Raw genomic sequence first — 18,578 nt, 5'->3', positions numbered from 1 at the left:
AATTTTCAGTACATAAATTTTCTTCTAATAGTTTTCCAAGTGCATGTTTTCATAATAAATGTGTATTTCTTTTGGTCATTTGACTGAAATGAATGAAAAATTTTTTGATTAAAATTTTTTTTTAGATACATCTTCCTTGAAATTTTTCTTGTGTTACGCAATGATTTAAATTGTACTGAATGTATTAAAAAAATCACACCAAAACTACCAATAAGGGAGCAGGTACAAAGGTTAACTAGATATAACTAAGTACAAACATGTACTTTCATTCTTTAACAAAACACAAACAACAATGGTCCATAATATGACATTACACTAGATCTCTCGCTATGCATAGAACAAGGAATCACATATCCAAGTTAAAACTGATACTATTGGTGCTGTTGATACAGCATTTAAAGTCAATTTTCAACCGTTGTCGATAAACAGTGTGATTTTACCGTAGTAGATCTGCATTTTTCACTGGGAAAATGGAGTTTAGTTCAATTTTGAGATATTTTCATGTATATTCCCAATAAATCATTGTTGTGGCAAAAGTCATAAAACAACCATCAGCCAAAATGCCAGAGGAATAAATATCAGTGTTTAGGATAATTCAATGTTGCAGCATTCTAGAACATGACAACTAAACCAACTAAAAAATTCTCTTGAAAATGTTTGTTTATGCAACAGATGGGTGGATATTCTCATGAGATGTCATTAGTACATAAAGTATGTGTTGTTTTGCTGTTGGGCTCCACATTCAATCCCTGACCTGCCAGTGTAAAAGGTCTTTTGATCAGGTCAAGTTTTGGATTGGCACTATAATTAAGAACCAGAGGTGTTACAATTTGGTTGGGCTTACCCTTCTAAATTCCAATTGGATTTAGTTTTTCCTAGTGGTTTAACTTTTCTTTTGAATTAATTATATTTTTTTCTCCCATCTGGGTTGTGGTTATGTGCTGATTCTTTGTTTTGACTGTCCATGTTGTGTGCTAAGGCCGACCACTATAGTTAATCTAGAGTGCTATTTAAACGCGTCTATTATAGCTAAAGCATTTTTAATTATTTTCTGTTTGAAACAGGGGTTTTGATAAGTCCTGTTCTGAACTAAAACAGTTTGATGTACCTAATTTTGTGTGAGATTGAAATTGTGTACATCACATTACTTAAATTTGTATCCTGCCAAATGTTTACCCACATTAAACCAAAATGCTCTTTGACTTTTAAACTTTTGAGATGATGTACCCTATTTGTTATGGCTTTTTTTAAATAATTTAATTAAGTTAAAATTATTGGCAAGTAGAAAAAGAGGCTTTAGCAATTATATTTGGAGTAAAAAAATATCAGTACTTGCGTGGGAGAGAATTTTTGTTGGTAACTGACAAAAAACTTTTAAACTAATATTTGATCCTAAAAAGGAAAACCATCAATGGCAGCTAGTAAACAGCAGGGATGGGCAGTATTTTTATGAAGGTTTACATGCACCATAAAACTGGTTACTTCTAAAGAGAATAAGACAGATCAGTTAGCTAGACTACCACTTTGTAATGTTCCCTAAAATCCAATTGAAGCAAAAATGTCTTCATATATTAATGTTGCAAATGAGGCACCTTTCCGTAATCATTCTGGATGGTGCTACTGATCCAAGATGGTTATCATTGTCAATAGTGTGATGTAATTTTTTTCAAAAGATTTACCTGAAACAAAACTACCAAAAGTTTTTAAACCATATAAGAACAAGAGACATGAGATGACCGTAAAATAGAGACTGTTTAATGTGGGGCCATACATGGTAATTCCTTGCAAACTTCACTGTTTGTTGTTAGCAGACTTGCATCACAGCCATATGGGTATAGTAAAAATGAAAAGCTTGGCAAGATCATATTTATAGTGGCCATCTTTAGTTCAAGAAATTACAAGAAAAAAAAATGTTAAGACTGGTATACACTGCCCAGCTAGTCCTCATATGGCAGAATTGGTTAACTGACCTTGGATATCAGGGCCCAATAAGAGATTGCATGCAGTTTTTTTGTGATCTTCTTCCAAGATAAAAAGTTTTTTTTGTGAAACTGAATGCTCATTCAAAGTGTTTGATGTTTTTGAGATAAGTAAAATTATGTAATTCAAGCTATTGTTGCATTTCAGAAGAAATTTTTTACATGAGGCTTACCACTGTTAGTTGCGACAGATAACGGTCCTAGCTTTAAGTCTGAAGAATTTAAAACATTATTTGTAAACAAATGGGTTAGGCATATTACTACAGCTGTCTGCATGCCTCAATATAATGAGGCATCAGAAAATAGTGTAAAGACTTTTAAGTCAAGTTTCAAAAAACAAATACTGGATGATGGAGCAGTACAGTCATTTGTTTATGTACCGTAATACACCATATATTACAACCGAACACTTACCAGCTTAACTACAGCTAGGGTACAAGCTATGGACTAGACTTATTAACTTCTGAAAAGAACGACACAGTTGAAGGGCTATAGTATGGACAAACTGTATTGGGCAATATTAATGGCTAAAAATCATCTGTCTGTTAACAGAGGAATAATTTCTGATTGGCATCCTTACTATTACCAGACGAAACAAAAGGGGGACCCTGATGGTTATGGGAGTGAATCAGCAGAATCACCAGTGGGTGACCAAGAGATGGCAGAATTGAGTGGAAAAAAAAAGGGTATTAGTGAGTTCAGAAGGAAAATTTCACAGTAAGAAAGTTAGGCAGACAAATGAAACCTAGACTAAAATTTGAATTGTAAATTTAGTAGGCAGGAGATGTGATAACAAGTATAAGGATGTATGATGCTAAGCTTTAAAATTTGTAATAATTAAGGTAATTTAAGATGGTATCTGTCAATTTGTCAAATTAGTAGAAGCAAGAAGAAAATGGCATGCTGGGATAGAACGGAATGGACATTGTACTAGTGAAGATGCAAGAAATGTAACTTTTATAGTTATTGCTAAACAATTGCAACTCAGAATGAAAAAAAAAAGTGTAAAAAGATAAAACCAGGCACCTAACCCATGGATGCGGTATTATGCGCACTTTCTTGCTTCTGGTTCGGTTTTTGGATAGTGGAGAACAATTTTTCTTTTCGCAAATTGCGAGCAGTTAAACTTTTTTGTATTTTTTTGGGTAGCTTAATATTGACACGTGGCTCAAAATTATCATTAATTTATTTAATTAGTTTATTTGTTGAAAATACAATTTTAAATTCTTTTCGCTAGTTCGGGACTTGGTTTCCCTCACGCTAAGATGGGGTAACACCTTTGTTTGATTTGGGTCTCCGCGGGGCTGGAAGAGAGCGAGTCTTGCACGTCTTTGTCTGGGAACGCAGGCGTGACCGCGTTTCAGCCAGGCCAGCTGACACGTTGTTTGCTGCAGTTCCAGAGAAACGCGGTACAGACTTGTTTACCGTTGCTTTTGAGGCCAGCTGGGAATGAGGTTGTGCGCACGCGCTTTGCGCAGGGCGAGTGTTGCAACCTGGTGGCTGGTTTTCTGACTACGTGGACAACCCGGCGCGGCCGACAGCGCGGCTGGCTTGTTGTAATAACTTTACGTGTTTGTAAAACACAGGAAAACTTCCCGTCAGGATGTTTTCCCCGTAGGGGTTTTGCGGCCAAGCAAATGGCTTAAAAGAGATGTAAAATGTTTTCGCGGGGCTGTAATCCTGTGGAAGGCTGTTATGCTGCCCGGCCGTGCGGCGACTTGGTAATGGTTAGGTGAGTGCAATCGAAATGGCGTCCGAGTGATGCCGGACTCTTAGCCTTCCGAACCTTCATTGTTTCTTCGTAGTTAACTTTAAAATTCTCGTTTGGTGTATTATTTGCTCTCCTAAGTAATTTGTTTTAAAAACTTGGTGTTATTCACGTGAAATTAGTTAAGCTCTACAGTTCCCTGTTTGTTTTCAAGTATAAACTCGGTAATTTGTTTGTATCACGATCCTTGTCTTTTCATGTTTATGATGACGTTATAGACTTAAACTAAATAATTTTTAAAATCGGTTTCGAAGTAGTGAATGTTATTAATAATTTTTAAAAATGAAGTTGTGGAAGAACTAATGAAGTTTGGTATCACTGGGTGGCCTGGAGGAAATTATTAGGATAATGTTAATGTGTTAGTACTACTAAGGGAATCTTATCTGAAGTCTATTGTTTTATGTCTGGGTATTTAAGGCTTATAGCGTACCTGGAATGTGCCTCATCATTTGTCAGCTCTATTTAATTGTTATAAATAAATGTGATTGTTCTATTGTTTTTAGGTTTCTCTTATTTTTTTCTCAGTATCCTGATTTTCTATTCTTGTATAAGGATACACCTACTAGGATCAATCCTCAGTGAAACGCTCTACGGCTAGTTAAGGTTTTGAGTTTATAATTTATCTGAGCTGTATTTTTGGAAGAATTGAACCCCCCCTCTGAAAGTGAGACGTGACAATATAATGCATTATACTGTTGCAAACTGAATCAATACAAATCTTTGATGATTACAAATTGCAGATTGTCATAAATGCCTGTTACATTACACAATTTTTAGCTTGTTGAATCTCCTTTATGCCTGCTCAGTTGTCAAACCACAATTTATATGTACAGTAGAAACCCTGTCATACACTTTTCAACGGAGGGCACAAAAATGGTGTATGATGCGGGAAAGTGTATGAAACGGGGAACGGGAATAATAAAAAAATTTTCCAATCTAGCATACCAGCACAATGTCAGATTAAACATAAATACATATGTGTAAATAATTGCATTATATTAATGAAAGATACCTAAGAATTCATCATTATATATACATACAATAAAACCACCAGAAATGTAAAATACAGTACATAATCACGTAAAGCTGACATGAGAAACGGTGGCCTACAAAGTGTTATGAAGTCCTTTCTTTGGTGGGATGGTGGGGGGTGTGTGTGTGAAAAAGTCACCAAGCCTAAATTAGAAATAGAGAAAAAAAATTAGGCTATTTCTTGCAAAAAAAAAAAAAAAGAAATTTTCGTTTGTTTTCTGTTGCAACATGCAAGTTCTTCAACATGTTGTTCCAATTTATACAAGTGAGGGTTCATACTCACTCACAAGAGATGGTAGCTTCTCTTTCCAGTGTTCCACAGTATCAGGATTAACACTTCTACTCTCCCTGCATACAGTGTTGAAAACAATGTTGTGTCTTTTTTAAAAGGATCGATCCAGCCGTTTGAAGCAGTGAAATTCTGGATACCTAGGCGGGAAGCTACATGCAATGCTTTTTCTCGCAGTAGTTTACCATCCGCGGGAAGACCTGCCGCGCGTACGTTAATAAATTATTCTTTCACCAAATCGTTAAGTTCTTCAAACGGTGATATTTTGATGGCCATAATTTTTTTTACCATTGGCCCATTTCTTTGTGCAATGTCTTCAATAAACACTCGCATTTTCGCGATCGTGTTAATCGTCGACACCGGCATCCCAAGTTTATTTGCCAAGGACACACGTGTACGGACATGGGCATCCAACTCTTTTAAGATGTCCATCTTTTGCTCAATTGTAAGCGGTTTTCGTTTCCTGCTACTAGACTCCATTGCCGTTAAAGCGTTTTTACAAACAACTTTATGCAACAGAACAATTTTCAATAAAATTTTAACCTTAGATACGTAGAATACAAAACAATCCGATCGTAAGAAAACAATAACAAATGGGTATATTCAGTTCAAAGATTAATGAATGCATAAAATATGAGATCCGTGCCTTGGTAAAGAGCGTGACCATTTTCATAATCATTGCTAGTTTGCGCCACTAGTCTTTCTTCGGTGCTGGCCATAGATGCTATAGATGCCATAGATGCGAAGTTCACAGTCTTCCTGATACTATCCATTTCTATGGCACAATAAAGTTATTTTCTTAGTTTGCAAAGGTAAACAATAGATGTTTTTCAAAATAAAAGCATTAAAGCGTAGTTTGTAAGGAGGAATATAAAAAAACATTTGTGAATTTTGGGACTTTTCCGCTTCGTAAAAACGTATAAAACAGGAAATTAATGATTTTATTAGGGTATGTTCCGGGAAAGGAAACCATTGTAAATATAGTACTTTCGGCGGGACCAAAATTAATTTGCGTATGACAAGGGAAAATGTAAGAAATGGGAACGTATCATAGAGGTTCTTTTGTAACACTATAGCATTCTGAAACCCTGCCCTCCCCAGCACATATTCTAGAGGAATAAATGCCGTGTTTTAGTTAATCAGATGGATCAACAGTTTACACATATTCAAAGTCATAGTGATCCAGATTTTTATTAAAATTTTTTTTTTTAACTTTAATATTATTTTAATTAATTTTGATATTAACATATGTTTACTATAAAAGCCCTTTAAATATGTTTTTACCAAATATAGGTTCACTAGTAAATATTTATGTAAGTGTGATTTTCAGTATTTTATTTCATTGACATGTAATTTTTTAGCCAATTTTTTCGTGTTCATTTTATAGTGTGTTTGTAATATGTACAGAAAATTAGATAGCATTTTGGTAAAGGAAAGACATATGTGCGATGCTCTGGCACCGGCAGAAAGGCAGTTCATTAGTTACAGAGATGTTCTGGCACTTTTTGTATATATTCTTGTGATGACATAAACAGAAGGTATTTGCTTCCATGGGACATGGTTAATTTATCAGGTTTTTGTGCAACCAATCAGAAGTGAAATTTGTAATTGTGTGTTTGGTTTTTTTACATAAACACCTAGATATTAGATTTAATATGAGTATTCAGTTTGTTTTCGTGATCTTCAAAATTACTGAAGTAAACATTTTTTGAGCAGGAAAAATTCATGTGTGTTGTTACTATGGAAAATGTGGCGAACTGTTGTGCATTAAGTAATAACACATGGTGTTTTGTTTTTATGTGAACAAAAAATAAATGTACATAGTAATTTTACGAATAATTTTGTTTAATAATTTTTTTAAAACTAAATTCAAAAGTAATATCAAATACAAAACATGTAAAAACATTTTCAGAATTTATTTTTTGAAATGATTTGGTGAATATTCAAGTCATGTAATCTTTTAGCCAGGCCGATCTGATTTATAACAACACCTCTGTAATACGTCATTTTCCACACTAATAACACACACATTTGTTATGAGTTATTCCTTTACGTTTTTCAGTTCAAACATCTATGCCAGTTTGCAGACATCATTTAGGAATGCATCAGTGGATTATCATACTTGCTATAGGTGTTTGAAAAGTTTAGCCTTCTTCAAAATAATGTTTTTATTTACTGAAGAGAATGGGGTCAAACCAACCTTTCCCTTATCACATTATTTGTTCATTTCTTGGTCTTACAACAAAAATTATTCCAACATACTGTTTCTATCAGGTTCCATGCAATGGAAGCATGTTATATTAAACTAAATTGTTTTTATTCAAATTTTAAAATTTTAATACAAATTTTTTTTAGCTGTAATGAATAAACGGCAATAATGCATTTAGTCACACCTCGGCATTGCTTAAACTGTAATAAAAAAAAACTATCAATGCCTAACATTTATTCAGAAATTTTTTTTCTAAAAGTATGACATATTACTTGTAGAGATGAACTTGTACCTGAAAGGACTAAGAAATAATTTTGAATTAACCCACAATTTGATTCAGAAAAATGTTATCTCAACTTTGAAAATTTTCAGAACCAACCATATTTGCTCCAAATAAAAGTGTTACCCAATCTTTACTAAGTGTACTGACACTGCAGCCTTCATTCTAGAAAGTCACAATTTTGGCTGAAGTAGGTACACTTGAAAAACAGTACTGTAGATTTGGGTTTCAAAAAATCCTAGGAATTAAATTTGATTTAATAAACACCCAGAAAAAAAAAAACTAGGCTGACAGTTGTATCATTGCACAATCGACAGATGAGAGATGGAAGAAAACTGGAATCTTATTGAGCCTCGGGGGAAAAAAACTTGAACAATATATAACTCTTTCTGTTTGACTCTCGTCTGCTATCTGTCAAGCAAATCACATGACCAGATTTGGTTCGAAATTGTGTTAACATGGCATTACAAAATTCTCATATTTGGGCAAAAATGTTATGAAACAACCACCACATTACGTAGTCCCACCCAAAAGATGGAAACTGACACAAAAACACTTGATGTCCTTTCTTTAAGAAAACAATTATCAATAACAGTATCTAAGATTATGTTACGATAAAGTAGCAAACAAAGAAAAATGTGGTGCCATTTTCCCAGCTAAAAAATGCAGATTTTCATAATCTTGGAAGGTTAATGCCAATGATAAGGTATATAATTTGAATTAATATGGACACTTTCTGTTGTCAAAAAGATTACACAAACAAACTAAAACAACAGAAAAAAATTAACAATGACACAGACATAGAAATCAACAGAAACATTGCAGTCATAGAGCAATCAGAAAAATTAACAACACAGAAATATAAACACAAGGACAAGCATATTACCAGAAAGCATATATCAGGATTATAAATCCTTGTGAGTAGTCTACTACAACATTTTGCTGAATGCAGCATCTTAACTGAATAAAAGGACATATTTCATACCTAAAAGGTATTTTAACCTTGTGTTTTGTGTTGTTTTCTGTGTCTTATTTTCTTGTCTACTTTTGTTGTGTCCAATGTTTTTGATTTTTTTTAGTTCATCACTGCTTTTGTGGTTTCATCGAAGAATTTCTGAAAAGGATTTGTAATCCTGATCATAGTTTCCTTATGTCTCTAAGTTTTAATAGAAATTTTTTTTTGCAGCTTTGAAGTAAGCTGTTATGTCAATTTTACTATGCAAAATACACTACATTATTAAAATTTATTATGTCAAACAACATACTTGTCTTTTTCGTAGTAGATTTGATATTGTAGTTTGGAACGTCCAACTCCTTATAAGACGTAAATTTGGGAGTGGTCGAAGTTGATTTCGTGACTGCTGTCGATGAGGATGATGGAGTGCTCGCCACAGTCGTGGAAAATGTGGTGCTTGGCTGGTGGTTAATTTGAGCTGGAAACATAAACATACTTCAAGTTCATACAAGCTGTTAACAGACACAACTGAAATGTAATACTGCTACCATTAAAGACATGACTAAATATGTTCAACAATTTATTTACTATACAGATGTTAATGCAAAACGCTATAAAATATTTAAAAAAAACTAGAAACAAGGCTTAAGAATACAAACATGTGAGGTATAAATAGTATTAAAAATATAATTAGTTGTTTATGTTTTAAAATCTGTGAGTGGCAAATAAAAAATATAAAATAACAGCTGAAGATTTCTCAACCCTGAAGATGCCTGCTGCAATGCAGAGTGAAACGTTGGTACTCATTACTACTATGTCAATGCAGCTGAACCTCCAAACCAAGACAGTTTATTAGACTCAACCTCTAAAACATGACAGTTTTATTAGACAATGACCACTAAAGCCAGAAATATAATTTAGATTTTTTACTATCAAATAAAAAAATATTTTGAGTTCAAGATTTGACATATATATTTTTGGCCATAATTGGTCGACAAACACCAACATTAAAAATTTTTTACACCACTTTTCTCTGGTCTTATATAATGCTACTTAGGCATAATGTTCTCTCTTTCATACTTTTATGCATTTTGCACATCATATTGGTGGACGAGGAGGAGGAAGAAGCCGAGCTGGAGATGGACTTTCTGCCTGTTGTTCCAGAGGATTAGGGCATGGAAATGCATGAAGGTGAATACTAGCTGACCCATGTGAATATTTCGCAAAGAATCGTGATCAACGTTAAACAGACTGTTAATAGATGGCACCTCCTACATGTTAGTTGAATATATCTTCATTACGAATGCCATCAACAAATGGCATTTCCAATGAAAATATGTTTTTTTTTATAAAAAAAGTTGGTTAATAATTTTTTGAACTAAAACATTAGTTTTAAAATTTCATCTATTTTTCATCAATAGCGAGGAACATAAGCCTTAAAAATATGATTTAATAATTATATTTGATGAAGAATTAAAGGAGATATGTCTTTCTCACAAAAAAACACCTTTGAGAAATAACATATATGATGTTTGTAGGTTGTTTGTGATATAAAATATCAACAGTAATTTCAAAAGTACTTACTTATAAGAAAAGTCTGACGTACCAGAAGTTTTGGTTAAGTGGTTTTTTGGCAGAATTTTTTGGTTAAGTTGAAGGATCCTATAAGATTTCTTTATCGTAAGTTCTGTTTATTATGACGGGAGTGCAATTTAAAAAAGAAATATGTAAACGCTGATGTTTCAAGTGGATATCCGATTCGATATGTATTGAAAAATCGATGCATCCATTAAAGGACCTCTTCTTAGATGACTCTAAATCTCAAATATAAGAGAAGCGGTACATTTTTAGACAGTGGGTCTATTTTTCGTCATTAGCTGGCACGATAAGCTTTAAATGAGGGGTGAGTCATGGAATTTGATAAAGGAATAAGGAAGATCTCGCGGACCGACAGAAAAACGGGCTAGAGAAATAATATATAACATATAAGTACATCATTTTTATTACAGAAACATAATACTATTCATGGGAAGCAATCCTCTACTATTTCCACGCTTCTAATCTTGTTTTGCAGATTTAGATGTCCCTGATCAGCCAGGACCTTCAAAAGAATTGAAAAAAACGTTGAGAGTAACCAATGTTTGAGAAGCCACTGAAGGTATGAAACATAGATATTTACTTGGTACCAGAGAGACCTAGAAACATAGTATACCTCACAACATTCGAAGTGATTACCCACTGATTCCCTTTCTGTTCCTATTTTACTGATGTGAATGATCAGCCAGGGCATTATACCAATTTCGGGACATCAATACCATAGCTACTCAATTCCTACTTCATACAACTATATACTTAATTGAATTACTTTTAGCAATAATTTTATTACTCTTAAGCAAAATTTTTACTATGATAATTCTTTCAGCAATGCCTAGTCGTATTTATTAACAAGATTCCACACTCACTGATATACATTAAGTAAGTAGGCACGTAAAAACTCAATGACTACCTGAAATATGTAGTTACTATATATTATGTATATTAATATACATAAATATAATCCTAAAACCAACTGTAATATCATACGTAGTCATTTTTTGCACAAGAAAGATAGTTACAGCGTTAAATCGCCATTAATACTGATTTTGGGAGTTTTTGGTTTGGCACCCCTTTTAGCGGTGCTCCCACGGCTAAACGGTTGGCGGAGAAAATAAAAATACATAAAATGTAAATAAATTTACCCTCTTTAGTTTCATATAGGATTAAATTTCATGTAAAATGCTTAGTTTTAGAGTTATTCAAGAAAAACCCAAGAAAAAGTCTATTTTTCACACCTTTTAGTGAAAATAGTATTTACTGTCAACATTTTTGTAGGAAAACCTCAGATTCGTGTTCAGCAGCCCAAAATACCATGTAGTACCAAAAACATAAACTCCACCAAAACTTTCCTTTTTAAAACACAAGCCACCTCGACTATCTACTGAAATTAAAAATTTAAGTTAATACTGTTTATTTCTGAAAGCATTAGCATTAGTTACCACAGTGAAATCTATGACCAAAAAAGCAACATAGGCCTATCACCATAATTGTGTGACGCACACAATTATATTATGAAATAGAAATTGGCAGCCAGTACATATTTCCTTTAAATAAACACATTTTCATGTTTTAAATTTTAATTCTTTGTATAGCAAATAAATGATTTCCTGTAAGTTTGTTGGCAGCTCCTTAGAGTTTTGATTTGATGTATTACTTCAATTTAGTAGGTAAGGCCCAACCTAATACAAAAAGAAATGCAAAATATAACAGAAAAAAAATTTACACACGTTGACAATAGAACTCATTGTAATTCCAAATTATTATCAAATGAAATCTATGAAAAAAATTCATACTCCCAAACAAAACATACTTTTTTACTGTAAACTGCATGGTTAGGATTAACAATAAAAAAATGATAGTAATGATTTTGGCCAGTCATTAATAGAAACATTAATTCTGAGGTTTCTTAAAGGACAAGCACTACGCTAAGCAAATGGCACTAACTAATCCAGAAAATTTCACAAATCAATTACTAAATTAGTGTCATTTGAACCAATTTAGAGGGTGTGTTGATTTTTCATATAAGAGATGATTTCAACATAATTGTAATAATGTTTTACTAAACTTACCTAATTACAAGGAACAAATATTTAATACCAAGCTATGTAATTATCTGTAAAAATACTGGCACAAACAAGTCTATAAAATAACAAAATAGTACATACCTACATACACTCTAATGTTGATAGTGATTTGCAGAAAATGGGTACTGGTGTCCCAGTATGCTTATTTATATAATTTTTTTAAATTCATACTGCATATCTTAACTTAAAAAATGACAGCATTTTAAAATTTTACATCTCATGCCAATAAATGCAGCGCAACACTAAGTTAAAAAATAAAATGTGTAAGAGTTTCACTTGTAACCAATCCCATCTTACTCTTTCACAAAATAATTAGTTACGAAGATAAAATATGTGTTGCTACACACAGCACAAAGGAGCAACATATCACTTTTTTTTTTTCCATCAAATACTATTGATTGGTGCTGCTGTAGAAAAAAAAATCCTATATTCGAGATTTCAAAATACTTTGTTTTGCAATTTTTTTTTTGTGTCACAAATGTATGAGGTACCTTGTGAGGCTTTCAGAAATGGCATCGATCAACACAAGAAATATGGATGTATTTTGCACAAATCTCAATGTCTTCACAAAAAAGTTGAAAACTAGTGAAAAAATTTAAAATTACAATTTTGAGCGTTACCATTTTTTGGGGTCCCTGCTCAGCATCCTTATTAATAGCTAATGTCTTAGTCAGTCATCATGCACAGTAGGTATGCTAAACGCTCAGAAAATAACTTAGAACACGAAGCGTGATTAGGTTGTAAAAACTCATACAGTCATGAAGATTTCGTGTTCAATAATTTACCTGTTAGTCAATGAAGGGAATCTGAATTTAGTGGGTATCACAATTATATACCAACACAAAACCACATTTTAAAATTAATTTAACTTTTAACAGTGATAAATAGGTTATGACAGCACCGAATGGTGTTAAAAATGTGTTCGGCTAACCAGAAAATATTTTTCTTAAAAGCAATTATGAAGATTTACTTAATGGAATGGGCAACTGCAACATGATAGAGTATCATGAAAATATAAAACTGTGTGTAATAATACTTCATCCACTCAAATGCTTAACAAGGATTTTTTCCCAGTCTGAGGAAAATGTTTCTAAATTTGTCTTGCTTTCAGTTATGATTCACTGTAACACTTTTTCCCTCCCTGCGTTTTTAGTATTTTGTATTTAGTATTTAGTATTTTGAGTAACTTCAACAAATGTGGATAAATAATAAAGTTAACTTTACACGTGTTAAAAATTATTCAAAGCTCATTGTCTGAAGTTAGTTCGCACCGAGTAATAAGCAAGATAAAGTCATCGAGCAAATTGGTAAGCAAACGTAAACAAAGTTCAACCACAGCGGGTGGTTCATGACTGGTCAGTTTAAATTCTCGAATGGTGATTGGTCTATGAACTTAATCAGTACAACTTTCGATTAAGTTTAAGATTTGCTATACAGAATTGAGCATTGGGTAGCAGTAGTGATTGCAACACTGTGACTTAATTTGATACAAAACTCCATAAAATTGTTAAAACATGAAAGAAAGTTTTTTATCATTATATGAAGTCAGGTGCATTCATTTAAATACTGTACATATAACATGAAGAAGAACATTGGATTATCACGAGATGCGTAATTTTAAATGACTGTTACATATATTTAAAAACTGAAACTTGAGATTCCCACCTTAGATGAAAGACCACATTAAGTGCGACGCGGTGTGAAGTTGTGTTTGAGTCAGTAGCTTAGTAGCCTCAGCTCAATGTGTAGGTGTTTATATTCTGTAGAACAGTCATTGCTAGGTCATTAAGTGGAGCCCACAAATTTTTAAACTTCTACTAGCGACAGGTTAAAAATGTTGGCCCTGTGATCATAAGTACATATTCAAACACACATATTTAACATATTAATACATATTCATATAGTACAGTCCAGAGCCTATCTTTGGCTCACCTTTGCTAAAAATATTTCTAAATTGCAGTGCATGAAAGACAGGTGAGGTTCAAAACTTATTTTTTCTAACTCTGTTCTACTGCACTTCAACTGTTAGTTGTTAACACCATTACAATCAAATTATACATCAATTTTATTATCTTGCTAAAGTCAACTTATTAGGTGTTATGTATGGTAGTAGGAATAATAGCCTAGATTGGTAAATGTGCATAGCCTCTGTTGGTACCACTGTCAAGTCAAGATGGACACGGGTTGTTGTGTTGTGTATGATGTGAACAAGCCACAATAAATCGAAAAACTAAATATATAACACTGGTACAAGTAATTCGTCTAGGATCAATATCGGCATGGCTAACCTGTTAGGCCACATTGAGGAGTTCGATGCGAGTCGGACGCAGGAATGGGATGTGTATGCAGAACGTTTGGAATTCTATATCGAGGTGAACGAGATTACAGCAGCCGAGAAGAACGGGCAGTGTTTTTGTGTGTGTGTGGACAAAAAACGTATGCAATAATACGGTTGCTCGTATCACCTGAGAACCCAGCAATGAAAACATATTCAGAAATCATCGCGTTATTGAAGCACCATTTTGCGCCAAAACCTTACGAAATTTTTCAAAGGTTTAAGTTTCATCAGTGATGTCAGCGTACCGGTGAAAGTATTGCTGATTTATGGTGGAGCTGCGCAGTTTGGCTGAACACTGCAATTTCGGTGAAGGGTTGGACTTAACCTTACAGGACCGTTTTGTGTGTGGGTTAGGCGACGAAGCAGTGCAGCGCAGACTGTTAGCTGAAGTTACATTTTCATTTGCGCAGGCGTAAGAAAAGGCCCTAGCTGCTGAAATTGCCTACCAGAATTCCAGAGAAATCAGAGGGGCTTCTGCATCTGTGATAAGTACAGATAAATTAAGTCGTATGCCTCTCCAGGCTGCACTGGATCAGGTTGGTGGAAACAAAGCACACTTTATTAAGCATGTAGTCCTTTGCTCAAGCTGTGGAAATCTTCACAAACCTCCGTGTAGGTTTAAGGATAGTGATTGTTTTTACTGTAAGAGGAAGGGGCATATTGAGAGAATCTGTCGAACTAAAGCAGCACAGTTGCAATCTAATGTCAAGGTGAATGCTGTACAGGATGCGCCACAGCCCGCGATAGTCAACGACATGTTTGAACCAAATGTGTATCACCTTTGGAATATAGGAGTGTCTGAAGCTATAAATGGCCAGTTAATTGAAATGGAAGTGGACACTGGTGCGGGTCTCTCAATAGTGGATGAATGTACCTATCAGAAGATATTCCCTTGCCCACCTACCACACTCAGTATGGCAGCATGTGTACTTCATGTTTACAGTAAGAATGAAATTAAGATGATGGGCTCATGCAATGTCCAGGTAAAATATGGGTCACAACAGTGCACACTTCCCCTCATCATTGCTAAGGGATTGAAGCGTTCCCTTCTTGGAAGAAATTGGATGCACGCCTTGGGGATAGAAGTTATTGGTTATTTATGTATCTCAGAAGCGTGTAACGACGTTATCAAGGAATTTCCAGAGGTGTACAGCAAAAATTTTGGTAAGTTCAAGGGGCGACCTAATTCGTTTCAGCTTGACCCAGGAGTCAGACCTATACAGCTTAAGCCTCGTTCAGTTCCAAGAGTGGAAAAAGAGTTAGAAAAGCTAGTATCCCAGGGCGTGTATACACCGGTTAAGCATGCTGAGTGGGCGACATCGATTGTTGTTGTTATTAAGCACAATGGGGAGGTCAGAATTTGTGGGGACTACAAGAGCACCTTGAACAAGGCATTACAGCAGGACTTGTATTCCATTCCACCTGTATGCCAACTGCTAACCAAATTGAATGGGGGCACCACTTTTGCGAAGATCAATCTTGCACAGGCATTTCAGCAGCTTGTAGTTGATGAAGACGATGCAAAGGCTCAGACAATCATCACACACAAGGGTGCTTTTCAGGTTAATTGGCTGCAGTTCGGCGTACGTGTTGCCCCTGGAATTTTCCAGCGGTTTATGAAAGGGTTATTATCTGGCCTAGATGGAGTGGTTCCATATTTCGACGACGTTTTGGTAAAGGGTGCATCAGCAGAAGATTTGCGTAGCAAGGTTCGACAGGTACTGCAGCGTTTCCAGGAAGCTGGGATTCATGTTAAACCAGAAAAGTGTCAGTTTGGAGTACCAGAGGTAACGTTCTTAGGGTTCGTAGTGGACCAAAGTGGGTTACGACCCACACCGGACAAGGTTCGTGCCATTCACGATGCACTCTGTCAAAGAAGGAAGATCTACAAGCCTACCTTGGACTCTTAAATTTTTATCATTCCTTCTTGAAGAATTAAGCCTATATGGCGGAACCCTTGCATGATCTATTGCACAGTTCAGGGAAGTGGGAGTGGACACAGCGACATGAAGCAGCTTTTGCCGCGACCAAGCGCCTCATGTCGTCGGATTCCTTGTTGGCTCATTATGACCCTGACCTACCACTAATTCTGACGTGTGATGCATCTCAATTTGGAGTGGGAGCTGTTCTAAGTCAGACGAGCGCACGAGGTGAAGATATTCCTTTTTCTTTTTACTCCCATACAATGACTTCCACCGAGCGGTATTATGCTCAGATTGACAAAGAGGCACTGAGTATCATTGCTGGAGTCAAAAAATTCCATGACTTCTTATATGGTCGGCGGTTTGCGATCCACACAGATCACAAGCCGTTGCTTGGATTATTCACGATAGACCGGGTAACTCCAAACATCATTTCACCACGCATGCTGCGTTGGAGTATCATCCTCAGTGGTTATGATTTTGAGCTGCGCTATAGGCCTGGTTCCAACATCGCAAATGCTGATGGATTCAGCCGTCTCCCACGGCCTACCCCTGATGTAGATGTTCCGGCTCCGATGGAGGTCCTTCTCGAAGCATTAAATGCGCCACCTCTGACCTCATGTCATATCGCTGCGACAATTCGAGCTGATCCGATCCTATCACGTGTCTGTCATTGGGCTTTGATGGGCTGGCCGCATGACAAACAGGAGGAATATGTTCCCTTCGTCAGGAGGCAACATGCACTGACCGTACACTGGGGGTGCCTCTTGTGGGGCTCCCGGGTCGTCATTCCGCCAGCCGGGCGACCTGAGATTTTAAAAACCTTGCATGTGGGTCATCAGGGTATGGTTAATACAAAGGCATTAGCTAGGATTTATGTGTGGTGGCCTGGTCTCGATGCAGATGTGGAGCACACATTCCAGCAGTGTGACACATGCCAGTCACGTCACGTCACGCACCACCCTAGGCACCCAACCAACAATGGGAGTGAGCCAAGCAGCCTTGGTCTCGCCTACACCTGGATTTTGCTGGTCCACTGCATGGCCAGGTGTTCCTGGTCGTTGTTGATTCGTTTTTCAAATGGCTCGAGGTCGCACCGGTCTCTTCCACGAATGCAATGAGTGTCATTACAGCATTACGTACCCTATTTTCCACACATGGAATTCCAGATGTGCTGGTCAGTGACAATGGCACTGCATTTATGTCAGGAGAATTCAATTCCTTTGCCAGAAATAATGGCATTCGGTTGGTCACAGTAGCACCGTACCACCCATCCTCGAATGGTCAGGCAGAGAGAATGGTTTATACCACCAAGGAGATGCTTAAACGAATAGAGGGTAGTCACCTGCACCAACGAATAGAAACAATGCTCCTGACTCAAGACGTAAAGCCCTGTTCCAAAACAGGATCCAGTCCGGCGGAACCCGGTGGAACTACTTATGGGTAGACATCTGCGGACGTGCTTGGATAGAGTTCACCCCGACTTTGTACAGGAGATGACGGACAAGCAGGAGGAGAGCAAGAAATTGACTGCCAAACCACGATGTTTCGCACTAAACCATTTGGTATATGCCCTGAATACAGGACGAGGACAAAAATGGTTAGCTGCCACCGTTGTGGTGGTAACGGGGCCAGTATCATGTTGTTTTAACAAGTGGAGGAGAAAGTCTGCGACGGCATGTCGACCAGCTGCGAACGAGGTATCCATCAGCGGTGGAACGTGAGAGGGATTTCCCTCCAGATGCGAGGGGCTCCCAGGAAGCACAAGAAAAGGGGGCAGATCAGCCGGAACCGACAATGAGTTCTGTAAAGGGAAATGCACAGGCATTGCCATTTCCAGTCAGTGGGGAGGAGGCTGGAGTCAAAGACTTTGGCCAGCCTCGAGAGTTGTCACGGCCACCAGGGCTGCTGCCACCACTTCCGGTCCAGGACGAGGAGGCTGGGGTCAAAGGATTCAGCCCACCACGGGTGAATCAGGGGAAAAGTTCAAGTGGAGACTTGATGTATGATGGAGGCAGGCCACTCAGGGCATCAGTGAAACCAGCATGGACTAAGGACTTTGTGATGTGAGATTGTGTGTCATGTGCTGTGTGTTATTGTGTATAGTAGAGTGTGAGAACTTGATG

At 36.3% G+C, this 18,578-nt stretch overlaps 1 protein-coding gene across 1 annotated transcript in view; it reads right to left on the bottom strand.

Annotated features, from left to right (window-relative positions):
* LOC134529369 (ephrin-A4) overlaps nucleotides 1–18,578 on the bottom strand; it is a 273,397-nt gene that overhangs the window by 6,082 nt on the left and 248,737 nt on the right. Inside the window, exon 5 of the mRNA XM_063363355.1 lies at nucleotides 8,823–8,990. Within this exon, the coding sequence (XP_063219425.1) occupies nucleotides 8,823–8,990 (168 nt within the window). The remainder of the gene's footprint in view (nucleotides 1–8,822; nucleotides 8,991–18,578) is intronic.

The sequence above is a fragment of the Bacillus rossius genome, chromosome 2 (assembly GCF_032445375.1).
Source record: "Bacillus rossius redtenbacheri isolate Brsri chromosome 2, Brsri_v3, whole genome shotgun sequence".
Taxonomy (NCBI): Eukaryota; Metazoa; Arthropoda; class Insecta; order Phasmatodea; family Bacillidae; genus Bacillus; species Bacillus rossius.
This window is presented reverse-complemented; position numbering and strand designations above follow the sequence as displayed.